At 36.3% G+C, this 24,013-nt stretch overlaps 2 protein-coding genes across 2 annotated transcripts; both read left to right on the top strand.

The window, feature by feature from the left end:
- The first annotated feature begins 3,465 nt into the window (after positions 1 to 3,465).
- Positions 3,466 to 4,972, top strand: LOC137938555 (UPF0481 protein At3g47200-like). The gene is made up of 2 exons (XM_068783505.1): positions 3,466 to 3,474; positions 3,584 to 4,972. Exons 1-2 carry the CDS (start codon positions 3,466 to 3,468, stop codon positions 4,970 to 4,972), a joined length of 1,398 nt encoding a protein of 465 aa, XP_068639606.1.
- Positions 4,973 to 7,059: 2,087 nt separating this feature from the next.
- On the top strand, positions 7,060 to 8,589 carry LOC137938554 (UPF0481 protein At3g47200-like). The gene has a single exon (XM_068783504.1). It carries the CDS (start codon positions 7,060 to 7,062, stop codon positions 8,587 to 8,589), a length of 1,530 nt encoding a protein of 509 aa, XP_068639605.1.
- Positions 8,590 to 24,013: the final 15,424 nt, after the last annotated feature.

The raw sequence follows: 24,013 nt of genomic DNA, 5'->3' as shown, positions 1-24,013 counted from the left end.
AGCAGAGGGTCAATAATTTGATAGAGAATTTAAATTTTGCAGCTAGTGGGTATTATATATTTAGTATTTTCAAAGAATTATCAAAATCGAAATTATCAATTCTAAAATCATTTGGCACCTACCATCGAATTTAAAATTTCATTAGCAGAGGTTTATGATCTCTGCCAACAAATCTTCAAATTTGTTAGTAGAATTTCAACCAATGGAATGTATTAGCAACTTTTGCCAGTGATTTTTATGCAGAGAGAAGTTATCACAACAAAATTTGACTACAAAGTCCATTTTTTATAGTGTGGTAGCTAGGGTTGACTTCGTTTTGTTCAAATGTCTTAATGTGGCTGACTACTCTTTTTGTTCAGATGGCTTACATATGGTTGACAAATTTTGTCTCTCTGGTTCTTCATATAGTCAACTCCTTTGCCTTGTGGTTGATAGTTTTTTTTCTTTTTTTTCATGTGGTTGACTGCTTGGGGGTCTCTCCCTCAAGTATTTCTCATAAACCTCATAGGAGAAAGACTAGAGAAAGCTATACTTACAACCACTTGGCAAATGGGAAGTGAAGTGCATGGAAATCTGAATTCGTGCGTATGGTTTGGTGGTGAAGTTTGGAAGACTAGAAGCTATGCTTATAAGCCCAATGTTTGTGCACCACTCCTCTTCTAGTCTTCTAATACTCTCAAGCTGGTGGTGCAAAAACATCATACATTCCAAGCTTGGAGCATGTAGTGTTCAATGTCTTTGAAGTAACAGGCTTTGTGAATATGTCAACCCTATAACATGTTTAAGGCTTATGACACTAGCTTGTAGTTTTTTCTCTAACAAAGTGGGAACCAACCTAGATGTTCTTATTCCTTCCATGGAAGACCAGATTTAAGAAATATCAATAGTTGTTTAGTTATCACAAAGGAGTTTCATTGGAGTATCTATGTTAAGCCGCAATTCTATGATAAATGACTTAATCAATATCAGTTCACTCATCGTAGGTGTTATGGCTCTATATTCAGTTTCTGCATTGGATCTAGCAACTACATTTTGCTTCTTCATCTTCCAAGTTACTAGGTTTCCTCCAACTACTACTACTTCAAGTGGCTTAGAGGCTTTATGATCAACATGATCAAAAGACAACTTATCTTTTTTTGCCATTCAACAACTAACACAAGAGTCTAAAAAAAACTCAAATTAGAATGAAATTTTTTGTTTGACTAAGGATTCAATAAAAGTTGAAGATGGATGTTTGAGTCTATGATGCCAACACATAGATTAGGTGATTAGTGGAGGCCATAAGAAAATAGTGATTTACTACCTTGACATAGCTTCTTTCAGCACTTGTCACAATGGATTAACAGGTTGTTCAATGGCACAATAGGCTAGGTCATCTGTCACTAACTATTTTACAAACACTTATTCCAAATTTACATTTAGTAAAAAATTTATCAAGTGAGTTTTGTCAAATAAGCAAATATCATAGAAGTGTTTTTTCTTCTCACTCAAATAACTCAAGTGATAGTCCATTTTATTTAAACATTCTGATGTATGGGTGGACCTCTTAATATATCAATAATCTCTCATTCCCGATATTTTTATATACTTTTTGATGATTATTCTCATGTCACTCGGTTATTTTTAATGAAGGATCGCTCTAAAGTACTTAGTATTATCACCTTATTGCATGTTATGGTAGAGACAACTTAAAAAAAAGGCACTTTCATCCGATAATGTCAAAGAGTACCTCTCTCACTCATTTCAATCATTTTGTAAACAAAAGGGCATTACTCACCAAACCTCATGTGTCTACAAACCTCAAAAAAATAAAATAAAAAGGTACAACAGAAAGAAAAATGGGACTACAGTAATTGGTAAGATTTAAATAAGAAGGGCTTTGAAAAGCAATTTTTGTATTAGGTTTAAGAGGGAGAAGACACGGGTATACAAGAATCCATGACGGCTCTATGTGGAATGCCATGTAAATATTATGTTTGAGTGTTGAAGATGCTATTGGTGGTGGGATGGACCTGCATACCTAAAAACACATCTAATGGTCCTAGAAGTTTAACATAAAATGTATCAAGCAAATCTTGTTCAAAAGATATAATGAGTGATGGATTATTATTCATGACAACTTTGTCATCAACATATAATAATAAGTAGAGCTGATAAAAAACATATCAATAAATGTGTTAAACTTTTATTTTTTCTCCCATGATTCTTAGATCTTGATTTTCTCCATGTAAGTGATTGAATTGACCTAGATTTTCTCCCCTTGATTGATTGATATGAGGGAATACTTCTCCTTGATTGATGTGGATAGATTGAGCATGATTTGTAGGAGATATTCGAGTAGCTTTGGAAGGTTTTAGTGGGGCCCTCATGTGAGTGATTGTAGGGATAGTCTTCTAGATCCATGCATGGGGATGTCCCCCTTTACATGAGTGAGGTGGACATCACCCTTGCATGGTTTTGCATGGGTGACATGGCCTCCTTTGCCTTTGCCTCTTTACCACGTTTGCATTTGTTCTTCCCTTGTGTAGCTTGTACTAATGTATCCTCTTGTGCATGTCTTTGTACATTGATGTGTCCTTCAAGAGATTTAGACTGCTTAACATAAATTAAGATTCTTCGATTTTCTTTTCTGAAATGATAATCTTCGATCTTTGGACAAACAAACCCCCACAATAGTAGTAGATCGATTCCTATGCAAGGGCATTTTTATCCAAAGATCTGAGATTTATCATTTAAGAAAAAATCGAAGAATCATGATTTATGCATAAGATCATTTACGAAATGCAAAATTTGTGTGTGTGTGTGTGTGTGTGTGTGTATGTGTATAACTCATAGTGAACACTACTTTTGAGCTTAAATATAAAAAATAGTGTTTTTATTGGTAGTTTCCAAAAAATCTTTTTTATATAAAAAATTAACTTATAAATAGCCAACGGTACCTTACGTGAAAAAAATAAAAGTCACAAGATCATCTTTTTGAGTTGGAGAGAGATTGATTACAGAAGTTTCTTTCAGTCTACGCCAACTGAACGATGTAATTCTTTACGTGAATAAATTGAAAGCCAAAAGTTTATTCTCTCTCTCTCTCTCTTTCCTTTAACAGACTACTTCCATTTCTCATGAAGTATTTATAAAGCTGCTAGAGTTTGATTGATCAAGACTTCATTCACAGCTCAATCTCTATTTTTGGTATTCACAGCTCAATCTCTGCCTCAGACTACTGAGAACGAGTTGCATCATGACTTCTAGTCATCTTTCTGGTGATGTTTCATTCCTGGTCTCGACTCTGTAGATAGTAAATGTAATTTGTTCTTCTCATTTTTGTTGGGGAGAGTCGTCGCCACTGATCAATTCGCATTCCCTATCTGCTGCAGGTAGAATCTTCAAAAGAAAAGGCTGATCAGAGTACTTCAGTGGGAACATCTTTCTCACTGCTTTCCAGATTTCTACTCTCTCAACTCTACGATGGAAAAGGTAATTGCTTGCTGCTGCTCATTCCATTGTATAGAGTTGTATTAGTCTTATCGTCTGAAAACAGTTTCAGAGTTGGATGTGATCGTCTGTTGCGTGTGGGAAATTTCAGGACCCAGACGACGAACTCGCCAAAGAGATACAGGGTTTTGACAAGGAACTTATAAGCCTCGTTAAATCTGGATTCAAACCCTTGTTTGTTCGGAATCCGCACGCTACCATCTACCAAGTAATCCCCAGGAACATTTTTGATGCCAAACCACGAGTCTTCCTTCCTCGCTCCGTATGGTTGGGACTCAACTGGAGCACAGATTCTATCTACCCGAAGGAGGCGATAGATAATCTGCACATTTCAGCACACATGCATTCGATCCTCAGTCGAAATCCGAACATCTCTTTTGAGGATTATATCAGGGCCATGAACGCAATGAGGGAGGAAATAAAAGCATGCCACTTTAACGTCGTCACCGTAGACCTCCCAAATTTGATTTCTGTGGTTCTGAGTTGTTGCCACATACTCGATGTTCTGATCTTATTCCATGAAGGCAGACTCACGCCCCAAGTTGATCAAATTTGTTCCTCAGGGATCCAAACCTTATGGGTGGACTTCCTCCTCGTCAAGAATCAGGTTCCTTTCTTTGCTCTTCAACGAATTTATGACATGTTGATCCTCGATAAATCTCAGTATCCTCCATTGGTAAACCTCTGCCTTGGATTCTTTGAACACTTTTTGGATGTTAATTATAAGCAAACTCCTCCGTTGGATTCCAAATCTATCTATCATCTTCTACATTTAGTTCATTATCATCTCGTTCCTTCAAACAACCCACCTAAAACTCGAGGGTTGATAGGGTTCTTATTCGACAAAACGAAGAGTCTCACATTTTCACGCCCACCTCCTCAACTTCCAATCTTTGTATCTCCACCAGTGGAACACTTGACAATGGAAACCATTCCCTCTGCTAGAAGACTCCAAGAAGCTGGTATAAGGTTTCGAAAGAAAAAAACTCCCGGATTCTCGAACATCACATTCCGCAGAGGTGTTCTGGAAATTCCTTTTTTACGTCTTGATAGCAACACTGAAACTCTACTACGAAATTTTACTGCTTGGGAGCAGTTTCATTTTACTGTCGGGGCGTACTTCACCAGCTATGCCATCTTCATGGATTATATTATCAATGCAGTGGAGGATGTTCAGATACTCAATCGTGAAGGAATCCTTGAACAGACTTTGGGATCTGAAGAACAAGTTGCTTCTCTTTTCAATGGTTTGAGCAGCAACCTTGTCTATATTGGAGAAAAAGATGGTTTTCTTCCTCATTTGAGCAAAGAGTTGAATAGGTATTGCCGCAATAGATTTAACCTGTGGAGGGCAAAGCTAATGGTCGACTACTTTAGCAGTCCTTGGGCAACTATTTCCATTATAGCAGCTATTTTCCTTCTTTTGATGACTGCTACACAAACATTCTTTTCTACTTATTCCTATTATCGACCCCATTAGTGGTTTTGAAGTACCATATGTTTCCGTCTGTAAAATTTCTCTCTTTATTTTATTGCTTAGGGGTGTTTGGAACCCCTTGAAAAAAATGAGAATTTGACTATTATTATTGCCAAAAAATAATTAATAAAAATGAAATAATCAAATTCTCATTTCCAACACAAATTTGCATATAAATATTATAGTCCTTTAGAAGCCAATAAGAGTGGACTCTCACTCTAGCATCACGTAGCCCTTTTTATAGGTTGTCGCCTCCAAGATTCGAATATATGACATGGTGTCTACTATAATATCAATACTAGTAGAAGTAAGTTTCTTAAATCATTATAATGTAAACTATAAATAATTAGGAGCGTATAATTTGGCGATTAAAAATAACATTTATAGACGACTGGAACAAGGTCACGAAGGGATTATTATTTATACCTTACAACACTGGAACAAAATCATCTATAAATAACATATTATTCGAATCATGGGCCAAACTCACAAGGGAGGGTAAATAGGTTTTTATTCTACCCTTTTTTAAAACTATCTATAATCGTGTATAATTTGTCTTTATTATTAAAATCAAGATTCAGGCACAAATTATGATTTAAATAATAAGCCTACAATATATACACAATTGTTTATAATGGTTCACTACCGAATACTATTTCATATTGTCAATCCGCTCCCAATGTGTTTGTACCTCGAAATTAATTCATTATGTTGGAAGGTCCTACAGATACACCTGGAGGGGGGATAAATAGACTTTATATTCTAAGGTCCTACAAATTATACATTTGGATATCTAGTAGATTTGGACACTCATCAAAATTCATCATTCTTTTAGATAATAGGGTAAATCGTGCGTTTACATTTTTTTTTCTTAATCTCCATTGTAGGAAATGTAATTTTTTATGTTAAATTGGGTGAGGATGTCAATTATGTTGAGTTTTTTAAGAGGGCTAGAACTGCATATGTGAGTAAAAAATTCAAATTTTAATTCAACAAATAGGTTAGGTCAAGATGAAGACTCAACTGATATTAAAGAAGTCAAATGCTATCATATCTTAGTTATTAAGCCAAAGCCAAGGAGGCTGTCAATTTCACTAGAACTGGACACAAGTAAGCTTAAGAAACGTGTCAGCTGAAAATGTCACCAAATGACTTTCTTATTAACACTATTAACCAAGGACCCGTTCATATTAACACTATTTTAATTCATAGCTACTTTTCTCATTCAGTCACCCACATGCTGCATGTGGGTTAGGTCTGGATTCATTCACAGACAATACCTTCTATTGTTAAAGAGCATTTACCTTTCTTTGAAATGGGTTTATAAGCTTATGAACTCGAGTAAGTGGCCAAAGGGATTTGGTTTCTTAAATGGTTTTATGGGAATAAGAGGTATCACGATTAGGAGAAGAATTTCCCAAGCTTTTATTTTCTTCCTTGATCTCTCCTTCTAGTTTCGATGAAGTTAAATTTTAAGTAAATTTCTCGTTCATACACCCATTGCAGTAACTTTCTCTCCCATTTCAGGAACGTCGACACCACCATGCAAGCATCAACAGACTATGGACGCGTGGAGGTGACAAGTCTTTCTTGATTATTAAATCTCAAAGCAGATAATCTTCGTGCAGCACGTCTTCCGTCATAGTAGGATCAGTCATTTAAATAATACAGAAGGTTGGCCAACCTTGGTGGCTACCCTTTTTCTTACTTGGTGTATAAATATGAGTAAATGAGGCATATCTCTGCAAGGTCAGTCCTCTTGTGGATATTCTCTATAGTGGCTGTATCAGTTTCTGGAGTGGTCAGATTCTTCTTCAGGTACAGCATTCTTTGATTCAGTTTAGTTCTGCTCTCTGCTTCTCCTGCTTTCTCTTTCTACTAATCATTCATGCTCGGTAATGTAGAAGAATACTGGAATCTTTGTCAAGCAGATACAATTCACATGCTTAGTTGTTTTTACTGTAACTTGATTTCTTCACATGGAAATGTCATTTCAAGATTGGAGAAATCAATCTAACTGCACTTAGTATCATATTGTTTCAGTCAATTGCTGAGTAACTGCCGAGTGGTAGTAGGAGGGGAAGAGAGATATGGCAGAAGATGCAAGAGATCTCTTCACTCACTTACTGGATGTGAAAATTTTGGAGGAAGAAGGGAAGGCAGAAGAAAGAGACGATGTTCGAACCTGCAGTGTGGAAATTCGCAGTTTTGAAGAGAAGGAAAGAGAAACAAGAGGGCTTGGCAAAAACTTGAATGAATATGATGAAGGGCTTTTAAAGGATGTCAAAGCTGCAATTGTGCCTCTTGTTGAGGATTCTCCTACTATTAGCATCCACATAGTTCCAGAGACCATTCGCAGAGTCCAAAAAGATGCTTACATCCCTCACTACATGAGGCTGGCTATCCATGATTCATTTGATCAAGTCTACCCAAGAGAAACTTTGAAGAATCAACATGCGATGCAGCATGTGCATTCGATTCTCTCCCGAAATCCAACCAAGAGTTTGGAGGATTACCTACAGGCAATGTCTGCATTCAAAGACCAGATTAAGAAGTGCCACTATGTCATCATTGAGGTAGACTCGAAGCGCTTGCTTTTTCTCTTGTTCAGCGGCTTCTTTGTCATAGATGTTCTTCTCATGTTCTATGAAGAGAGATTGAAGCCCAAGGTAGATACTGTGTGTGTCTCTAACATTCAAGACCTGTGGATGGACATGCTCCTTCTCCCTAACCAAGTTCCATTCTTTGCACTCCAGTTGATATTTGACATGGCCGTTGTTGATAAATCCAAATACCCTTCTTTGGTAGAGCTCTGCCTTCAATTTTTCGGTCAATTTCTGATGATAAACAAGAACCAGCATCCATTAGAGTCCGGACGTGTGCATCATCTGCTTCACTTGGTTCATTACCATCTTCTCCCATCTACACCTCAAAACCCTTTAAGCTGCAGGTCTTACAACCCACTAAAAATCATTTTCTCCAAGCTGAAAAAGAGTTTCCCTTCTCACTCTTCTGAGCTTCCCATATCAAACAATAGCAGAAAACAGTTACCTACGACACTCACTCTGAATCCCATATCTTCTGCAAGAAGACTCACAGAAGCTGGAATTAAGTTCAGGAGGAAAGAGGGTCATGGGTTCACGGACTTAACCTTCGAAAAGGGTGTTCTAGAGATCCCATACATACAAATTGACGAAAACACAAAGAAGCTCCTCCGAAACCTCGCAGCTTGGGAGCAATGCGATGCTTCTGCTGGCACATATTTTTCTAGCTACTCAATCTTCATGGACTTGATAGTTAACACAGAAAACGATGTTGACATTCTCATCAAGAGTGGGATTATCCGTCATACATTAGGTACTGATGAACAGGTTGCATCAGTCTTCAACAATTTGAGTACCCACCTCGTCTGCCGTTGGGAAGAAAGTTTTCTTCCACAGTTGTCCCTAGATGTGAACAGATACTGTGAAAATAAAATTAACATTTGGTGGGCAAAGCTGATGAACGATTACTTCAATAGCCCTTGGGCAGGCATTTCCCCGGTGGCTGGAATCTTGCTTCTCACTCTCAATACGATCCAGTCTATTTTTTTTATCTACAGCTTTTTGGAGTCTCCATAGTCACTCTTGTTTTAGGCACTTGGTTGAAGCTGTGGACTTATACTTCTAGGGCAGTCTATGGTTCAAAGCTATTGTTTCTGCAATCTATATCATATTTTTGTATTCTTGTCTGCAATCTGTATGCACTTAAAGACTTCCACTGTTTTTATGGAGGGCTTAGAGCTCTGAATTTATCTCGAAGTTGCCTATCGAAACCTTCAATTCGTTCTGCACCTGAGTTTGGGGCCATTGAAGTGCTGCTCTCCTCCATTTTTTTCTGCTAAGACCAAATTTCCATTTCAACGCAAAGTGACAACCAACATAAAAACCAAATTTTTATCAAGTTCGGAATAAGAAGATGTTGATAAGCCAGTTCTGGACGTTCCAATCACCATTATAGGAATCTGTACCGTGATGGAGCAGATCGATCTCCATGGGTGTATAAATAATTTCATACGGAAGCGTTAACCCTTTTCTTCTGACGATCTGAGAGTTTGAATATTTTACTCAATTGAATAATGTCAACGGCATCGTTATTGTTTTAACAATGGAGTTTCATCATTCTCATCTGGTCGATGATCATTCTCATCTTACCCATGATAGTTGGAGTTTGGTATATATATAAATCAATCACACTATGCACGACAGCCTTTATCTTTTGTATACTACTTTGACACTATAAACTATCATTTGTAGAATTTTTGCTTTCTTATTTCGTTTAGCTGAATGGTTCCCTGGTGTGCCATGTTTTGGTCTCAACATCCCCATTGAGATAACTTTGATGATAACAAATACTCAAATTACTAATGATGTGTGTTAAGTATGTTGTGTAGTTCAAAAAGTCTTAGAGGAAATTTCTAGTACCAAATATGTTCCATTAGCCATGGTTTGTTGTGATAGTTCATACAAAAAGGGAAGTAAGTAGCTCATATCAGGAAATACGTCATCCAAAAAACCCAATAATACCATTTAATCGAACATGAGAAAGGAAGAATTATTATACGCAAATAGCTAGCCCAGAGGAGGCAATAAGAGTAAAATGCATCAAGTTGACACTTGTCAACCACTATAGATAAGTGTTACAATGTGTCATATTGCTTGAGTGTGCAAGAGAATGCTATAGATAAAAGTTATCTTCCCCTTTCTCATTACAAGTTGCTTGGTATTGAATATAACAAAGTACCAGATACCCTACAAACATCACAAACGTCTACTATTTCTTCATATACTTGATCTTTATGTGATTATTTTAAGCCTTAAACATGAATTTCTAATAACAACATGAAATTCATAATAAATTAAACGGAAGCTAAATCATACCTCCTTCCATACGCTTCAAATTCCGTTCTCTGTTCGGTGCTTCCGATCTCTGAGCACTCACGACGATGGCTCAACTGAAGGGCTTGAGTGACGAGACAGGGGACCGAAAACCATTAACTGAAGCCAACCTCCCATCAAGGTTATTCATGGTTTCGTGTTACCGAGGGAGTTGCAACTGGCAGAAGTTTGAGACCACGTTAATGAGAAAACCGTTTCTCATAAAAACGGTTAACATTCTCCCACTTGGTCCAAACTTCTAATATAATCTTAAACACATCAATAATCTGAATTTAAGTAATAAATACATGAATCATGGCGATAGGTCCTCTAATGACGAGTATTATCTTCCATGTATTACTATGTATGTATTACTTATACTTTATGAATAAACCCTATGTTTACTCTTGGTCTAACACAGATGAATTTTCTCAAAATTAAAGTGCACATAAATATGAGAAAAAACATCACATTAATTAAGAATTTCACTGAAATAACATTGTTCATACAATGAAAATTTTACATAATGGAACCAAGTCCCATATTCACAACATGATCCTTGAATTTAAACAGTGGCATACCTTTAGTCAAAGGATCTGCGATCATTAAGTCAGTGCTGATGTGCTCAATGACCACTTTCTTTTCTTTAACACGTTCTCTTATGGCCAAATACTTTATGTCGATGTGTTTACTTCGACTTCCACTTTTGTTGTTTTTGGTAATAAAAACAACAGCTGAATTATCGCAATAGATTCTTAATAGCCTAGAGATAGAATCCATAATTCTAAGCCCAAAAATGAAACTCTTAAGCCATACACCATGTGAAGTAGCCTCAAAACAGGAAACTAACTCGGCTTCCATAGTCGACGTGGCGGTCAAAGTCTGTTTGGCGCTCCATGATATTACTCCACTGAACAACAAGAAAATGTATCCTGATGTTGATTTGCGGGAATCAATACAACCAGCAAAGTCAGAATCTGAGTAACCAATGACTTCTAGATTGTCCGTCCGCCTATACATCAGCACGTAGTCTTTGGTTCCTTGAAGGTACCTCATTACTTTCTTTGCAGCTCTCCAGTGGTCTAACCCGGGATTACTCTGATATCGCCCCAACATTCCAACAGCAAATGCAATATCAGGTCTTGTGCAGACTTGAACATACATTAGGCTTCCGACAGCAGAAGCATATGGAATGTCCTTCATTTGTTCCCTTTCAAGGTCGTTCTTCGGGCATTAGTTCAAATTGAACCTATCACCCTTCACAATGGAAGCTACACTTAGTGAACAACTCTGCATCTTAAATCTCTCTAACACTGTATTAATACATGTTTCCTCAGACAAACCTAAGATACCTCGAAATTTGTCTCTATGAATCTTAATGTCAATGACATAAGATGCCTCACCCATACCCTTCATATCAAAATTGTTAGAGAGAAATTGTTTCACCTCATGTAAAAAACCCCTATCATTGGTTGCTAGCAAAATGTCATCCACATAAAAGAAAACAGATTTTACTCCCACTGACCTTCTGGTATATACATTGATCCATAATGCTTTCTACAAATCCGAATGAAGAATTTACATTATGGAATTTCAAATACCACTGGTGGGATGCTTGTTTTAATCCATATATTAACTTTTTTAGCTTGCAAACCAATGATCACCATCACTAGAGGGGAATCCTTCAGGTTGTTTCATGTAAACCTCCTCCTCTAGATCTCCATTGAGAAATGCCGTTTTCACATCTATTTGTTGCAACTCTAAGTCAAAATGGGCTACTAATGCCAAAATAATGCGCAAGGAATCTTTCTTAGATACAGGAGAAAAAGTTTCCTTGTAATCGATTCCTTCTTTCTAAGTGAATCCCTTAGCAACGAGTCTTGCCTTGTATCGCTCAATGTTGCCTAATGAGTCTTTCTTTTGTTTAAAGACCCATTTACATCCAATGGCTTTAAATCCACTAGGTAACTCAACAAGATCCCAGACTCCATTACTCTTCATAGAATTCATCTCTTCCTTCATAGCATTGTACCATAATTCTGATTCTTTGCAACTCATGGCTTCTGAAAAATACATGGGATCATTTGCGGTTCCAATGTCAGATTCTTGCAGATACACAATATAATCATCAGGAATTGTTGATCTCCTGAGTCAAGTAGATCTTCTTAATGTAGAACCATCATTTTCCTGAGAAGTATGTGGTTCAACTAGGTGTTCAAAAGTGTTTGGCAACTTTTGAAGTACCTGATCTACTGGAATGTTGTCAGCAATTTGTGGAACTTCAATGATTTATTGTTCAATACCAGTTTGTACTTGAGGGGTGCTATGAACAATAACCAATCTATCACTTGAGGTGGAAGGTTGAGATTCTGAATGATCCTTCTCAAAAACTATGTTCCGAGTTGGATTCCTCCCACTGATCAAGTCATTTTCAAGAAATTTTGCATTTCTTGATTCCGCAATCCTTGTGTTGTGAGATGGACAGTAAAATTTGTAACCTTTAGACCTTTCAGCATATCCAATGAAATACCCACTAATGGTCCTTTGGTCCAACTTCTTCTCTTGTGGATTATAAATTCTCACTTCAGACGGGCATCCCCAAATGCGCATATGTCGCAAACTCGATTTCCAACCTTTCCATAATTCAAACGGCGTTTTTGGAATAGACTTGGTTGGAACTCGGTTTAATATATACACTACCGTCTTAAGTACTTCAGGCCACAAGGATCTAGGAAGATTGGAGTTACTAAGCATACTCTGCACCATGCCTAATAATGTTCGATTTCTTCTTTCTGCTACACCATTTTGGTCCGAAAAACCAGGCAAGGTATATTGGGCAACAATCTCATGTTCTTGAAGAAACTTTGCAAATGGCCCAGGTACTTGTCCATTCTCTGTGTATCTGCCATAGTATTCTCCACCTCTATCTGAACTCACGATCTTAATTTGTTTACCGCATTGTGTCTCTACTACAGCCTTAAAGATCTTAATGGCATCTAATGTTTCATACTTGTTATAAAGCATGTAGAGATACATGTATCGTGAGGAATCATCTATAAAAGAGATGAAGTATTTCTGACCATGTGAGTCCATGTCTGGACTACATATATCAGTATGTATGATCTCTAATATGGTTGAACTCCTATTGGCACCTTTGTGTGACTTGTTAGTCTGCTTTCCCTTAATGCAGTCTACACAAGTCTCAAAATCAATAAAATCCAGAGTATTAAGTACCCCTTCATTCACTAATCTTTTAATTCTATCTATGGAGATATGACTTAATCTCCGGTGTCATAATGTAGAGGAATCCTTATTAATAACACTTCTTTTATTACCAGTGTGAACATGCATTGAACCGTAAGTGGCATTGTTTTGTAAATTAATGCTATAAAGACCATCTGACAATGTACCATTCCCAACACAATCAGAATTATAATATAAACTGAAAGATGAGTCTAAAAAGTTAAAAGAATATCCATAAGGTACAAGCCTTGAAACTGAAATCAAGTTTCTGGATAAACTTGGAACGTAAAAGGTCTTTTCTAATTTTAAAACAAAGCCACTACTTAAAGTTAAATAGCAAGTTCCTATAGCTTCTACATGTGATCTCATCTGATCTCCTGAGAATATGTGATGCTCACTTCCCACTGGTTTCCTTAGGTTTTGCAAACCCTGCAAGGAATTCGAGATGTGGATTGTTGATCCAGAATCAATCCACCAAGTGTAATTATTGACATTAACCATATTAGATTCATAACAAACAAATGAGGTTGGTGTACCTTTGTCAGCAAGCCATTTTTGAAACTTGGCGCATTCTTTCTTCATGTGTCCCTTCTTTTTATGGAAGAAACACTTGGAATCATTCTTAATACCAGCTTGGGGGGTATTTTACCCTTCCCTTTTTGTTTGGCTTAATACTTGCCCTTTCCATGTGTTGCCAGCATGACACTTTCTCCTTGTTCCATCACCGGTCTCCCTTCCTCTTGAACACACATGGTCAAAAGTTCATTAACTAACCATTTATCTTTATGTGTGTTATACGAGATTTTGAAGGGTCCATATTGGTGCGGAAGGGAATTCAGGATGTAATGCACCATGAAAGATTCTGACATATCAACCTCGAGATTTTTTAATTGAGTCGCAATATCCCTCATTTGCATGATGTGCTCACACACACCTCTCATACTGGTGTGCTTTAGGGATGAGAACTTCATGATTAGGGTGCTTGCTAATGACGTATCTGAAGTGACAAATTGAGCATCAATGGCTTTTAGCAAGTCTTTGACATTTTCATACTGCTCAATAGAACCACGAATACCAGCAGCAATTTTAGTCTTAATGAACATTACACTAAGGCGATTAGATCGTTCCCATCGTTCATAAAGTGTAATTTCAGCTGCAGTGCTGGTATCAGTAATTACTGGTGGTTCATCTTTCCTAATAGCATAATCTATGTCCATCCACCCTAAATGAAGAAGTATTCTCTCTTTCCAGACCTTATAGTTATCTCCCTTAAGATCATGGATATCACAATGAATATCAGAGAAATGTGCAGGTTGTACAACTGCATAAAATTAAAAATTACATGTTGATGTTAAAACTGAGGCTTGAATAAAATATCATGCTTTACTAATGTAAATCATGCTTAAAAATCAAATCAATTGACATAAAAAACATTGCCTGTGGGCTAAATATTTTTTAATTCAAGCAGATTCAATAATCTTTATGAGTAAACTTGATGATAAAACTATCAAATTATTTATGAATTCATAATTCCTGTGGGTAAATTATGAATAATTTGATATTTTATCCTAATTAATATACTCAAATATAATAAAAGTTCTTGTGGGATAAATTTTATTATATTAAGTATAATTAATTACAATTAATTTCTACTTTTTCTTTATGATAAAACTATCAAATTATTTATGAATTCATAATCCCTGTGGGTAAATTATGAATAACTTGATATTCTATCCTAACTAATAAACTCAAATATAATAAAAATTCCTATGGGATAAAATTTATTATATCAAGTAAAATTAGTTACAATTAATGTCTAATATTCTTTATGTGATCCTAATCGTAATATATAATTTTTATTAAGTTAAAGATGTTTTGGCTACTCTCTAATTAATAAAAATTATATGGATCACTAGACATTAAATCTCATAAATGTATGAGAATAGCATGAATTGCATAATTGTAACTTACACTAACATGTTATCATTATGCACAAAATATTCTCATAAGATATGCATAATTAAAAACTATAATATTATGCATAACTTTAATTTCATGCATTTACATATATGCCAAAAAATGCATAAAAACTGTAACAGGAAATAAATCTAAAAGTTCCTATATACATAACAGCTGACGGCCAGTGGCCTAATAGGCCACTGGCACAAGTTTCTTTCCCAGCGCGTGGGTTCGAATCCCGTTGGCACAAAACCAATTTTAAGTACCGAGTCAGCTCGATCCAAGAACGGCGAGTTTTTTTTTTTTTTTTAGTCAACCCGACTTGAGTCGCGGTTGCCGAGTTGGAACGGCGAGTCGCAGAAGACTCGTCCTGAGCCAATTCGATGGTATTTACAAAAAAACCATATGAATTTAATTAACATGTTTCTGCGCGCTGGAGGTCGTCTTCAACCTCCAGCCGCGCGCAGAAGGAAAGTTCGTTGACGTTCTTTCTAGTCATCGACGCTGGAAAACCTGTCGGAATGGTCGTCGGCATCGGCACTGCGGCTCCGACACTCTAAGCGTCACGAGAGAACCGCCACGATGAGCTCACAGAAAGCATATAGTGACAACCTCCGTCGGCGTTCTATAAGTTGTTGGCGCCAGCAACGGTGTGGAATGGTCGCCGGCGTCGGCGTCATGCTCGACGCTGGTTGTCGCCGATGCTAGAGCCCCGGCTCCCGCAAACGGGGAGCATACAGAGACCGCACAGAATTTGTTTAAAAAAAAAGAGTTTTTAAATTTAAGCTCAAATGGAACCGAAACGCTAGATCAGAGGTAGCTCTGATACCAAGTTTAAGCCTTAAACATGAATTTCTAATAACAACATGAAATTCATAATAAATTAAACGGAAGCTAAATCATACCTCCTTCCATACGCTTCAAATTCCGTTCTCTGTTCGACGCTTCCGATCTCTGAGCACTCACGGCGATGGCTCAACTGAAGGGCTTGAGTGACGAGACAGGGGACCGAAAACCATTAACTGAAGCCAACCTCCCATCAAGGTTATTCAAGGCTTCATGTTACCGAGGGAGTTGTAACTGCCAGAAGTTTGAGACCACGTTAATGAGAAAACCGTTTCTCATAAAAACGGTTAACAATTATACCTCTCTCCAAGTGGAGAAATTGGAGGAGAAACGACTTTTGCATCTTCCATTGTATATAGGCTCTTGAGGACACGATCTACACCAGCAATGCACTCTCTTCCTAATTATTGATTACAGCTTCTTGTGGAGAAGAGGTTTCATCTACATTTCTCTTTTTTTTTTTTTTTGAATGGTAAAAACTCATCATTTCTACTCTCTGAGCTTCATAAAGAATCGCAAACCACCTTCTTCACTGTCACGTCTGCCCAGGTGAAAATTTCAGCAAAGAAAGATGATAGAAGGGATAAAAGAAACCAGCAATTCAATAACCCAAGCACCTAGGAACTTGTATAAGTAGAAAGATGAGAAACATACCTAAAGAAGAGAACATATGTGAGTTTGCACCAGTGTCAGGGACCCAAACTTCACTAGTATGAGGACCGGAAGTGAGAGCGGGGAGAGCTCTTATAGGAGAAGCATATCGTGGTAGCAGTGGAGAGAGTGGTGGGAGTTGGGGTTTGATTGAAAAGAAACTAGCACTTACTTGCGGCGTGATTCGGTTTGTAACAAATTTGACAGTGGAGAGTAGTAGGAGTACATGGAGAGGTATTGCGATTAAAAGAAAAATGAGGCTTATGGTTACGAGAAGAAGAAGAAGATGGATATGGAGGTGCACGATTATTTGTAATTTTTTCAAAAGAGGATGGACATGGTCTAAACAAAACGAAACCATAGTAGAAAATCACTAAAAGGAGAAAACCATGCACGAGGTGCTTGTTTAGGCCATAAATGGCTTCGCTTAAGCCGGCAAACATGAGTTGGTTGAGAGGTGTCCAAAAAACATAGTGGATGGCGCATGTAGATCTCTTTTTGAAGAAGTCTATGTAAGACATTTTTTTTGTCAAGTTGATGCAAAGACCAATTATGATAGAGAGCAAGAGTAAGAACTACTCTAATGGGTTGAGTGAGAACGATTGGACTAAAGGTTTGGTCAAAATCTATCCCTGGAACCTGACGATGACCTTGTGCCACAAGGCAAAATTTGTACTTGTTAAAATTACCATCTAAGTGGTACTTTGTTTTTAAAACCCAGTGTGAACCAACAATGTAAAAATCATGTTTTTTAGGCACTAGATCCCAAGTGTGATTTTCAATAAATGCATTATACTACTTTTGCATGGATTCCTTCCATTGAGGTATTATTAGGGATCTTTTGTATGAACACGATTCATTTTCTTTTGTGACCAAGTGAGAAAGATGAGTAGAAGCAATAGCTTTACTCTTTTCTCTGGTCATCATGGAGTCAGTGTTGGAAAGAAAGAGAGGTAAAACTACTTCTATTTATCCACCTTCAGTGGAGGAAGGAGGTTCATTAGGGATAGTGGTGAACTTATCTAACATGGAGGATCGGGAGGGTGAAGATTTTGTTGTAGATACATAAAGGTGATCGTTTGAGATTGAGGGAGATGTTAGGGAAATAGGATGTGAAGTGGTAGTAACATTTTGGAAATTTGTAGCCATAAAATCAGTGCGTGTGAGATTAGGTTTACAAGTGAAGTCAATTTTTTTATGTCCTATTCTTTTCCTTTCTTTCTTTCTTCTATTTTTTTTTCTTTACTCACTTCTCTTTTTCTTTTTTACCCTTCTTCAATTGTTTTTTTCTTTTTTTTCTTTCTTCCCTTCTTTTTTTCCGTTTCTTCCCTTCTTTTTTCACTTTTTATTTCTGCTCTAATTTTTCTTTTTTCCTTTCTCCCCTCTTTTTCCTTTTTTTGTTCTTTTCTTCCAATTTTTCCCTTTTTCTTTTCCCTCCATTTTTTTTCTAGGTTCGGGTTTCTAATTTCACCAAGGCCGAAAAAAAACCCAACAGATTTTTGGGTCGAGGACGGATTTTCCCAAACCCAACCTCGATTTGAACCCGAGCACATATGAGACAGAGATATAAAACGGGGTTGCTTCTTATAGTTGAACTGACCAAATGTGTTGTTTCTGGATTGGGTGAAGGTGTTATGTTTTGAGGACTTACCTGAATTTTTGTTGAAAGATCCCTGTTGTTCTTACTCCTTAATGACTTGTTGATAATTTTTAGTTCACCAGCAAGGCAGAGAATGAATTTCCAAGTGTTTGGCTTATACGAAAATCATGAATCAAAAGATGGATTTATCATGGATGGTTTATCACTGAAAAATTGAGGAGGTGGTGTATAGATCCATCAATGAATACTACGAGGCTTTGAAATTTCAAAATTGGAATCTATTGACTTCTCCATAACACATAGTTGTTGGAAGAGTGCTTAATTTAAATGAGTGCAATAATATATGTAAATAACATGGGAGGAGGATTTGAATGTATAGAGATGGCATTGGTTCTCACAATGTTTTAAAAAAAAAAAAAGATTGAAGATAGATTTAAGAAGAGAAAAAGAATCGTTATGACAATGTTTATGGAATAAGATATAGAATTTAAGCCACCCTGAGTGAGTGAATGAATAAATGAATGAATGAATGAATGGAAGAGCTTAAAGGTACTTGAAACCAATAGCAAGAGAGGGAGCCTAAGGGGACGAATTCTTTGAATGAATCAATGCATGAATACAAAAGAGCTATAAGGGCTTATATAGTTTTCCAAAACCCTTAATTAAGTAACAAAAATATCATGCACATCCTCATGCATGGTACTTTTGGAGCCAATAAGAGTGGACTCTCACTCTAGCATCACATAGCCCTTTTTATAGGTTGTCGCCTCCAAGATTCGAATATATGGCATGGTGTCTACTATAACATCAATACTAGTAGAAGTAAGTTTCTTAAATCATTATAATGTAAACTATAAATAATTAGGAGCGTATAATTTGACGATTATAAATAACATTTATAGACGACTGGAACAAGGTCACGTAGGGATTATTATTTATACCTTACAACACTGGAACAAAATCATCTATAAATAACATATTATTCGAATCATGGGCCAAACTCACAAGGGAGGGTAAATAGGTTTTTATTCTACCCTTTTTTAAAACTATCTATAATCTTGTATAATTTGTCTTTATTATTAAAATCAAGATTCTGGCACAAATTATGATTTAAATAATAAGCCTACAATATATACACAATGATTCATAATGGTTCACTACCTAATACTATTTCATATTGTTAATCCACTCCCAATGTGTTTGTACCTCGAAATTAATTTATTATGTTGGAAGATCCTACAAGGATACACCTAAAGGGGGAATAAATAGACTTTATATTCTAAGGTCCTACAAATTATACATTTGGATATCTAGAAGATTTTGACACTCATCAAAATTCATCATTCTTTTAGATAATAGGGTAAATCGTGCTTTGGGTTTTATTTAGTTTCAACTATTAGGCATTTTGAAGGACAGTTTGACTTTATTATGTAAATTTGATTTCAATTAAGAATGAACTAAATTTGCTTTGGGTACTTAGACATGACAACACAGTGAAGAATGTGTTCACTAAACCCACAAAGCTTAAGCCCCAGAAATCAAAACTATGTTTAACTAATTATGCGTGACATATTATATATCAAAATAAATATATTTGTTAAGTCTTATTTGGTATTTTTATATTTTTAAATATATTTTTGGCCCAATCCCTTTGTAGAAGGTTATACGACCCAATCAGGTAGAGAATCAAACATGTTAGGGTTTAGAATTGGATGTCGAGTCGGGACTCGGGATGGATGGACTCTAAGTCGGGACTCGGGATGGATGGATCTAAGTCCGGAGTCAAGATCATTGATCACCTAGTCATAGACTAATCCCAATTCCAAAAAAAATCATGATTAATCTTGTACTATTAGACTTTATATTTATGTTTCTTTTTCTCCTACCAAACAGGTACTTGGACCCACAACACACTAAGTTTATGTCCCGAAAATCATCACAATATTTAGCTAATTATAGATAACATATTATGTATCATAAAAAAAGATAATTTTAGCTATTTTTATTTTTTTTATATTTTTTGAATTATATTTCTGGTTGAATCACCTTGTAGAAAATTAATAACAACTTGGCATATGGATCAGGAAACTCGGCCCGACTCACCCAACCTTGCTCGTGGTCGGGAGATGCTGAGTCGGATCCTGATCCAAATTCCCAAAATCTTGCTAAGACATCATTTCCCAAAAACTATCGATAAATTTCATGGAAGTTTTTTTAATTTGAATAAAGGACATCAAACCTTAGTTTGTAAACATTGTTAGTTTGCCAAACATTCTCAGTTTCCTTTTTTCCTTTGTTACAAAGTAAAAGTGATCAAGTCTCGAAGTTATTTCAACTAATGTGTGGGGTCTCGCACTGTGGCTTCTATGCCACAAGCATGTTTTTGTGCCGTGTATGTTGATGAACTTTCTAAGTCAATTGCATCTATTTTATCTTCACATAAATCATAATTTTGTTTGAGACCCACATGGATTTCCAAGAAAAAGAGTAGTTCTATTGGTTTCTTTCGCTTGTTATATATAGACAAAGACACCAGCATGCATGTATAGAAAGAGACTATGAAATTGAAGAACACATAATTAAAAGATGCACCATCTGCACACAAACTTTTTTTATGTTCTAATGTGAACAAGTACAAAAGGAATCGACATCCAAAGTGCTTGTTCTTGGTCAACCCATAAAACTTGTGCAATCTTCATTTAATCCTTTCTTGGCTGGCAATATTAATCTAATTAAGTCTCTCTCTCTCTCTCTCTCTCTCTCTCTCTCTCTCTCTCTCTCTCTCTCTCTCTCTCCCTCTCCCCTATTGATTAGGCTTCCGCGGTTTAAACCACATAAAATTGGTTTGTATGTTTTGTTTGACATACATCTAGTTATATATTCGAATAACTTTGATACGGTATCAAAATTGAAGGTTTGATCTTTCGTTGTTTTTTATAACACCTACTCATTAATCCAACTGTTAGACTTCCAAAAAATCCAAGAAATCCAAAAACATAAAAAAATAAATCATCGTGAGTGTACTTCTTGCACTCTTTTTTTTTTCTTAATCTCCATTGTAGGATATGTAATTTTTTATGTTAAATTGGGTGAGGATGTCAATTATGTTGAGTTTTTAAGAGGGGTAGAACTGGATATGTGAGTAAAACTGGATATGTGAGTAAAAAATTCAAAATTTAATTCAACAAATAGGTTTGGTCAAGATGAAGACTGAAATGATATTAAAGAAGTCAAATGCTATCTAATCTTAGTTATTAAGCCAAAACTAAGGATGGGAACGTGTCAGCTGAAAATGTCACCAAATGACTTTCTTATTAACCATGGACCCGTTCATATTAACACTCATTCAGTCACCCACATGCTGCATGTGAGATAGGTCTGGGTTCATTCATAGCTAATACCTTCTAATGTTAAATAGCATTTTCCTTTCATAGAAGTGGTTTTATAAGCTTATGAGCTCTAGTAAGTGTCCAAAGGGATTTGGTTTCTTAAATGGTTTTATGGGTATAAGAGGTATCACGATAAGGAGAAGAATCTCTCCTTCAAGTTTCGATGAATGACTTAAATTTTAAGTAAATTTCTCGTTCATACACCGATAAGGCTGTAAATTTTAAGTAAATTTGTGAAGCAGAAGCAAAGATTCCTCCAAACCTTATCATTATCTTCATTCCCTAAGATCGTTTTCTTCTTTCTTCTTCTTTCTTCTTCTTTCATGTGCATTTGGAAAGCAACACTCTTGGCCTTTTTCGATAAGTCCACTCTGCTGCTGGAGGCATTATTAATTTGACTTTTCAATCAGCCTCCATTGTTGTTTACTAGACTTCTGTTACGGTTGTTTGCTAGAGATTCATAAAAAAAGGATTCGGTAAAAAAGCAAAAAAACTCTGGCAATGATATAAAAAAATTTCCCGCACTAATTTATTGTCTGGTTCAAATCTGAAGCAGGAAAACCTGCCCTTCGGTGTTACGTTTGCCGTGCAGAAGCAAAGATACCTCGAAACCTTATGATCCTTATACTCACTCCTCTGGTCTTGTCTTCTTTTTCCTTCTTCTTGTACATTTGGTACAGCCATTGAGTCAACTCAATGAAAGGAATTGATACCTCCCAGAAGAGTCAATGGAACACACCACAAGCTTAGATGCATTCATGTTGACGGTAATTTGAAGTGAACTGAATGATTAAAAAAATGATATCTTCTAATTTTGTATTAATTTATTAAAAAATTTAGGAATTACATATTAATTGATGTTAAATCTATGATTCATAGATCAAAGATTCCAAAATTTACGATTTATAGTCATTGGGACAAAAATGCCTCTATTTCTTTGTTGAGATATCGACCGGGCCGGTCCTTATATAAGGTCCTGTTGCGCTTCTCACTAATGCCTCGAGGTTTTAGCGCAACTGGTTTCAATATGGTATCAAAGCAGGTCGGTCACTAGTTTGAATCCCGCTCCCCCACGAATTTGTCTCTTGTATGTTGGGACCCGAATTTGTCCCTTGTATGTTGGGACCCGAATTTACACAGGTTGTCCCCGAGTGGGGGAGTGTTGAGATATCGACCGGGCATGTCCTTGTATAAGGTCCTGTTGCGCCTCTCACTAATGCGACTCAAATTGTAGAGTTGTAAAAGTTACGAACTGTGTTGTTACATGAATGACAGGTACTAGGTTATTATAGAAGAGAGATCAGATGTAGAATCTGGTTAGGGAGCTTGATGAGGACTTGAAAGAGCTGGTAGAGGATTAGGTAATAAAAAGCTTATCCAAATTCAAATTCCGAAAACCTTGCTAAGACATCATTTCCCAAAAACCATCTATAAATTTCATGGAAGTTTTTTTTGGTTTGAATAAAGGACATCAAACCTTAGTTTGTAACATTGTTAGTTTGCCAAACATTCTCAACCTCCTTTTTCCTTTATTACAAAGTAAAAGTGATCTCGAAGTTATTTCAACTAATGTGTGGGGTCTCGCACTGTGGCTAGTATGCCACATGCATCTTTTGTGTGGTGTTTGTTGATGAACTTTTTAAGTCAATTGCATCAATTTTATCTACACATAAATCATAATTGTGTTTGAGACCGACATGAATTTCCAAGAAAAAGTGTAGTTCTATTAGTTTCTTTCGCTTGTCATATATAGACAAAGACACCAGCATTCATGTACAGAAAGAGACTATGAAATTGAAGAACACATAATTAAAAGATGCACCATCTGCACACAAACTTTTTTTATGTTCTAATGTGAACAAGTACAAAAGGAATCAGCATCCAAAGTGCTTGCTCTTAGTCAACCCATGAAACTTGTGCAATCTTCATTTAATCCTTTCTTGGCTGGTAATATTAATCTACTTAAGTCTCTCTCTCTCTCTCTCTCTCTCTCTCCTATTGATTAGGCATCCGAGGTTTAAACCACATAAAATTGGTTTGTATGTTTTGTTTTTCATACATGTAGTTATATATTCGAATAACTTTGATACGGTATCAAAATTGAAGGTTTGATCTTTGGTTGTTTTTTATAACACCTACTCATTAATTGTGTTATTTGCTTGTATAAAATGCACTATTATATGATGGAAACAAGACGTGCTAGTCAAATGGGTTACTTCAATGGTCACCATCCATATCATCAAACATTTCAACATACCACGAGTTTCAGTTTTATTTTAACATCGACAACTCCAAAGTACAAGAAATTCCCTTTAATATTTATTTTGACAAGTTATGCAAGGAACTTAACAGGTATTGTGGAAGAAGGTTTAACATTTCTCTTATTCCAGCAGCATTAATTATTCTGCTTACTATGTTGCAGAGCTTTTTTTTCGACCTC

This window comes from Aristolochia californica, unplaced genomic scaffold, assembly GCF_029961685.1.
Source record: "Aristolochia californica isolate CCGP_79_NKW_82.1479 unplaced genomic scaffold, dmAriCali1.0.hap1 SCAF_8, whole genome shotgun sequence".
Lineage (NCBI taxonomy): Eukaryota > Viridiplantae > Streptophyta > Magnoliopsida > Piperales > Aristolochiaceae > Aristolochia > Aristolochia californica.
This window is presented reverse-complemented; position numbering and strand designations above follow the sequence as displayed.

Coding starts and splice junctions, on each gene's coding strand:
- LOC137938554 (XM_068783504.1), top strand. CDS start 7,060: ATGGCAGAAGATGCAAGAGATCTCTTCACTCACTTACTGGATGTGAAA.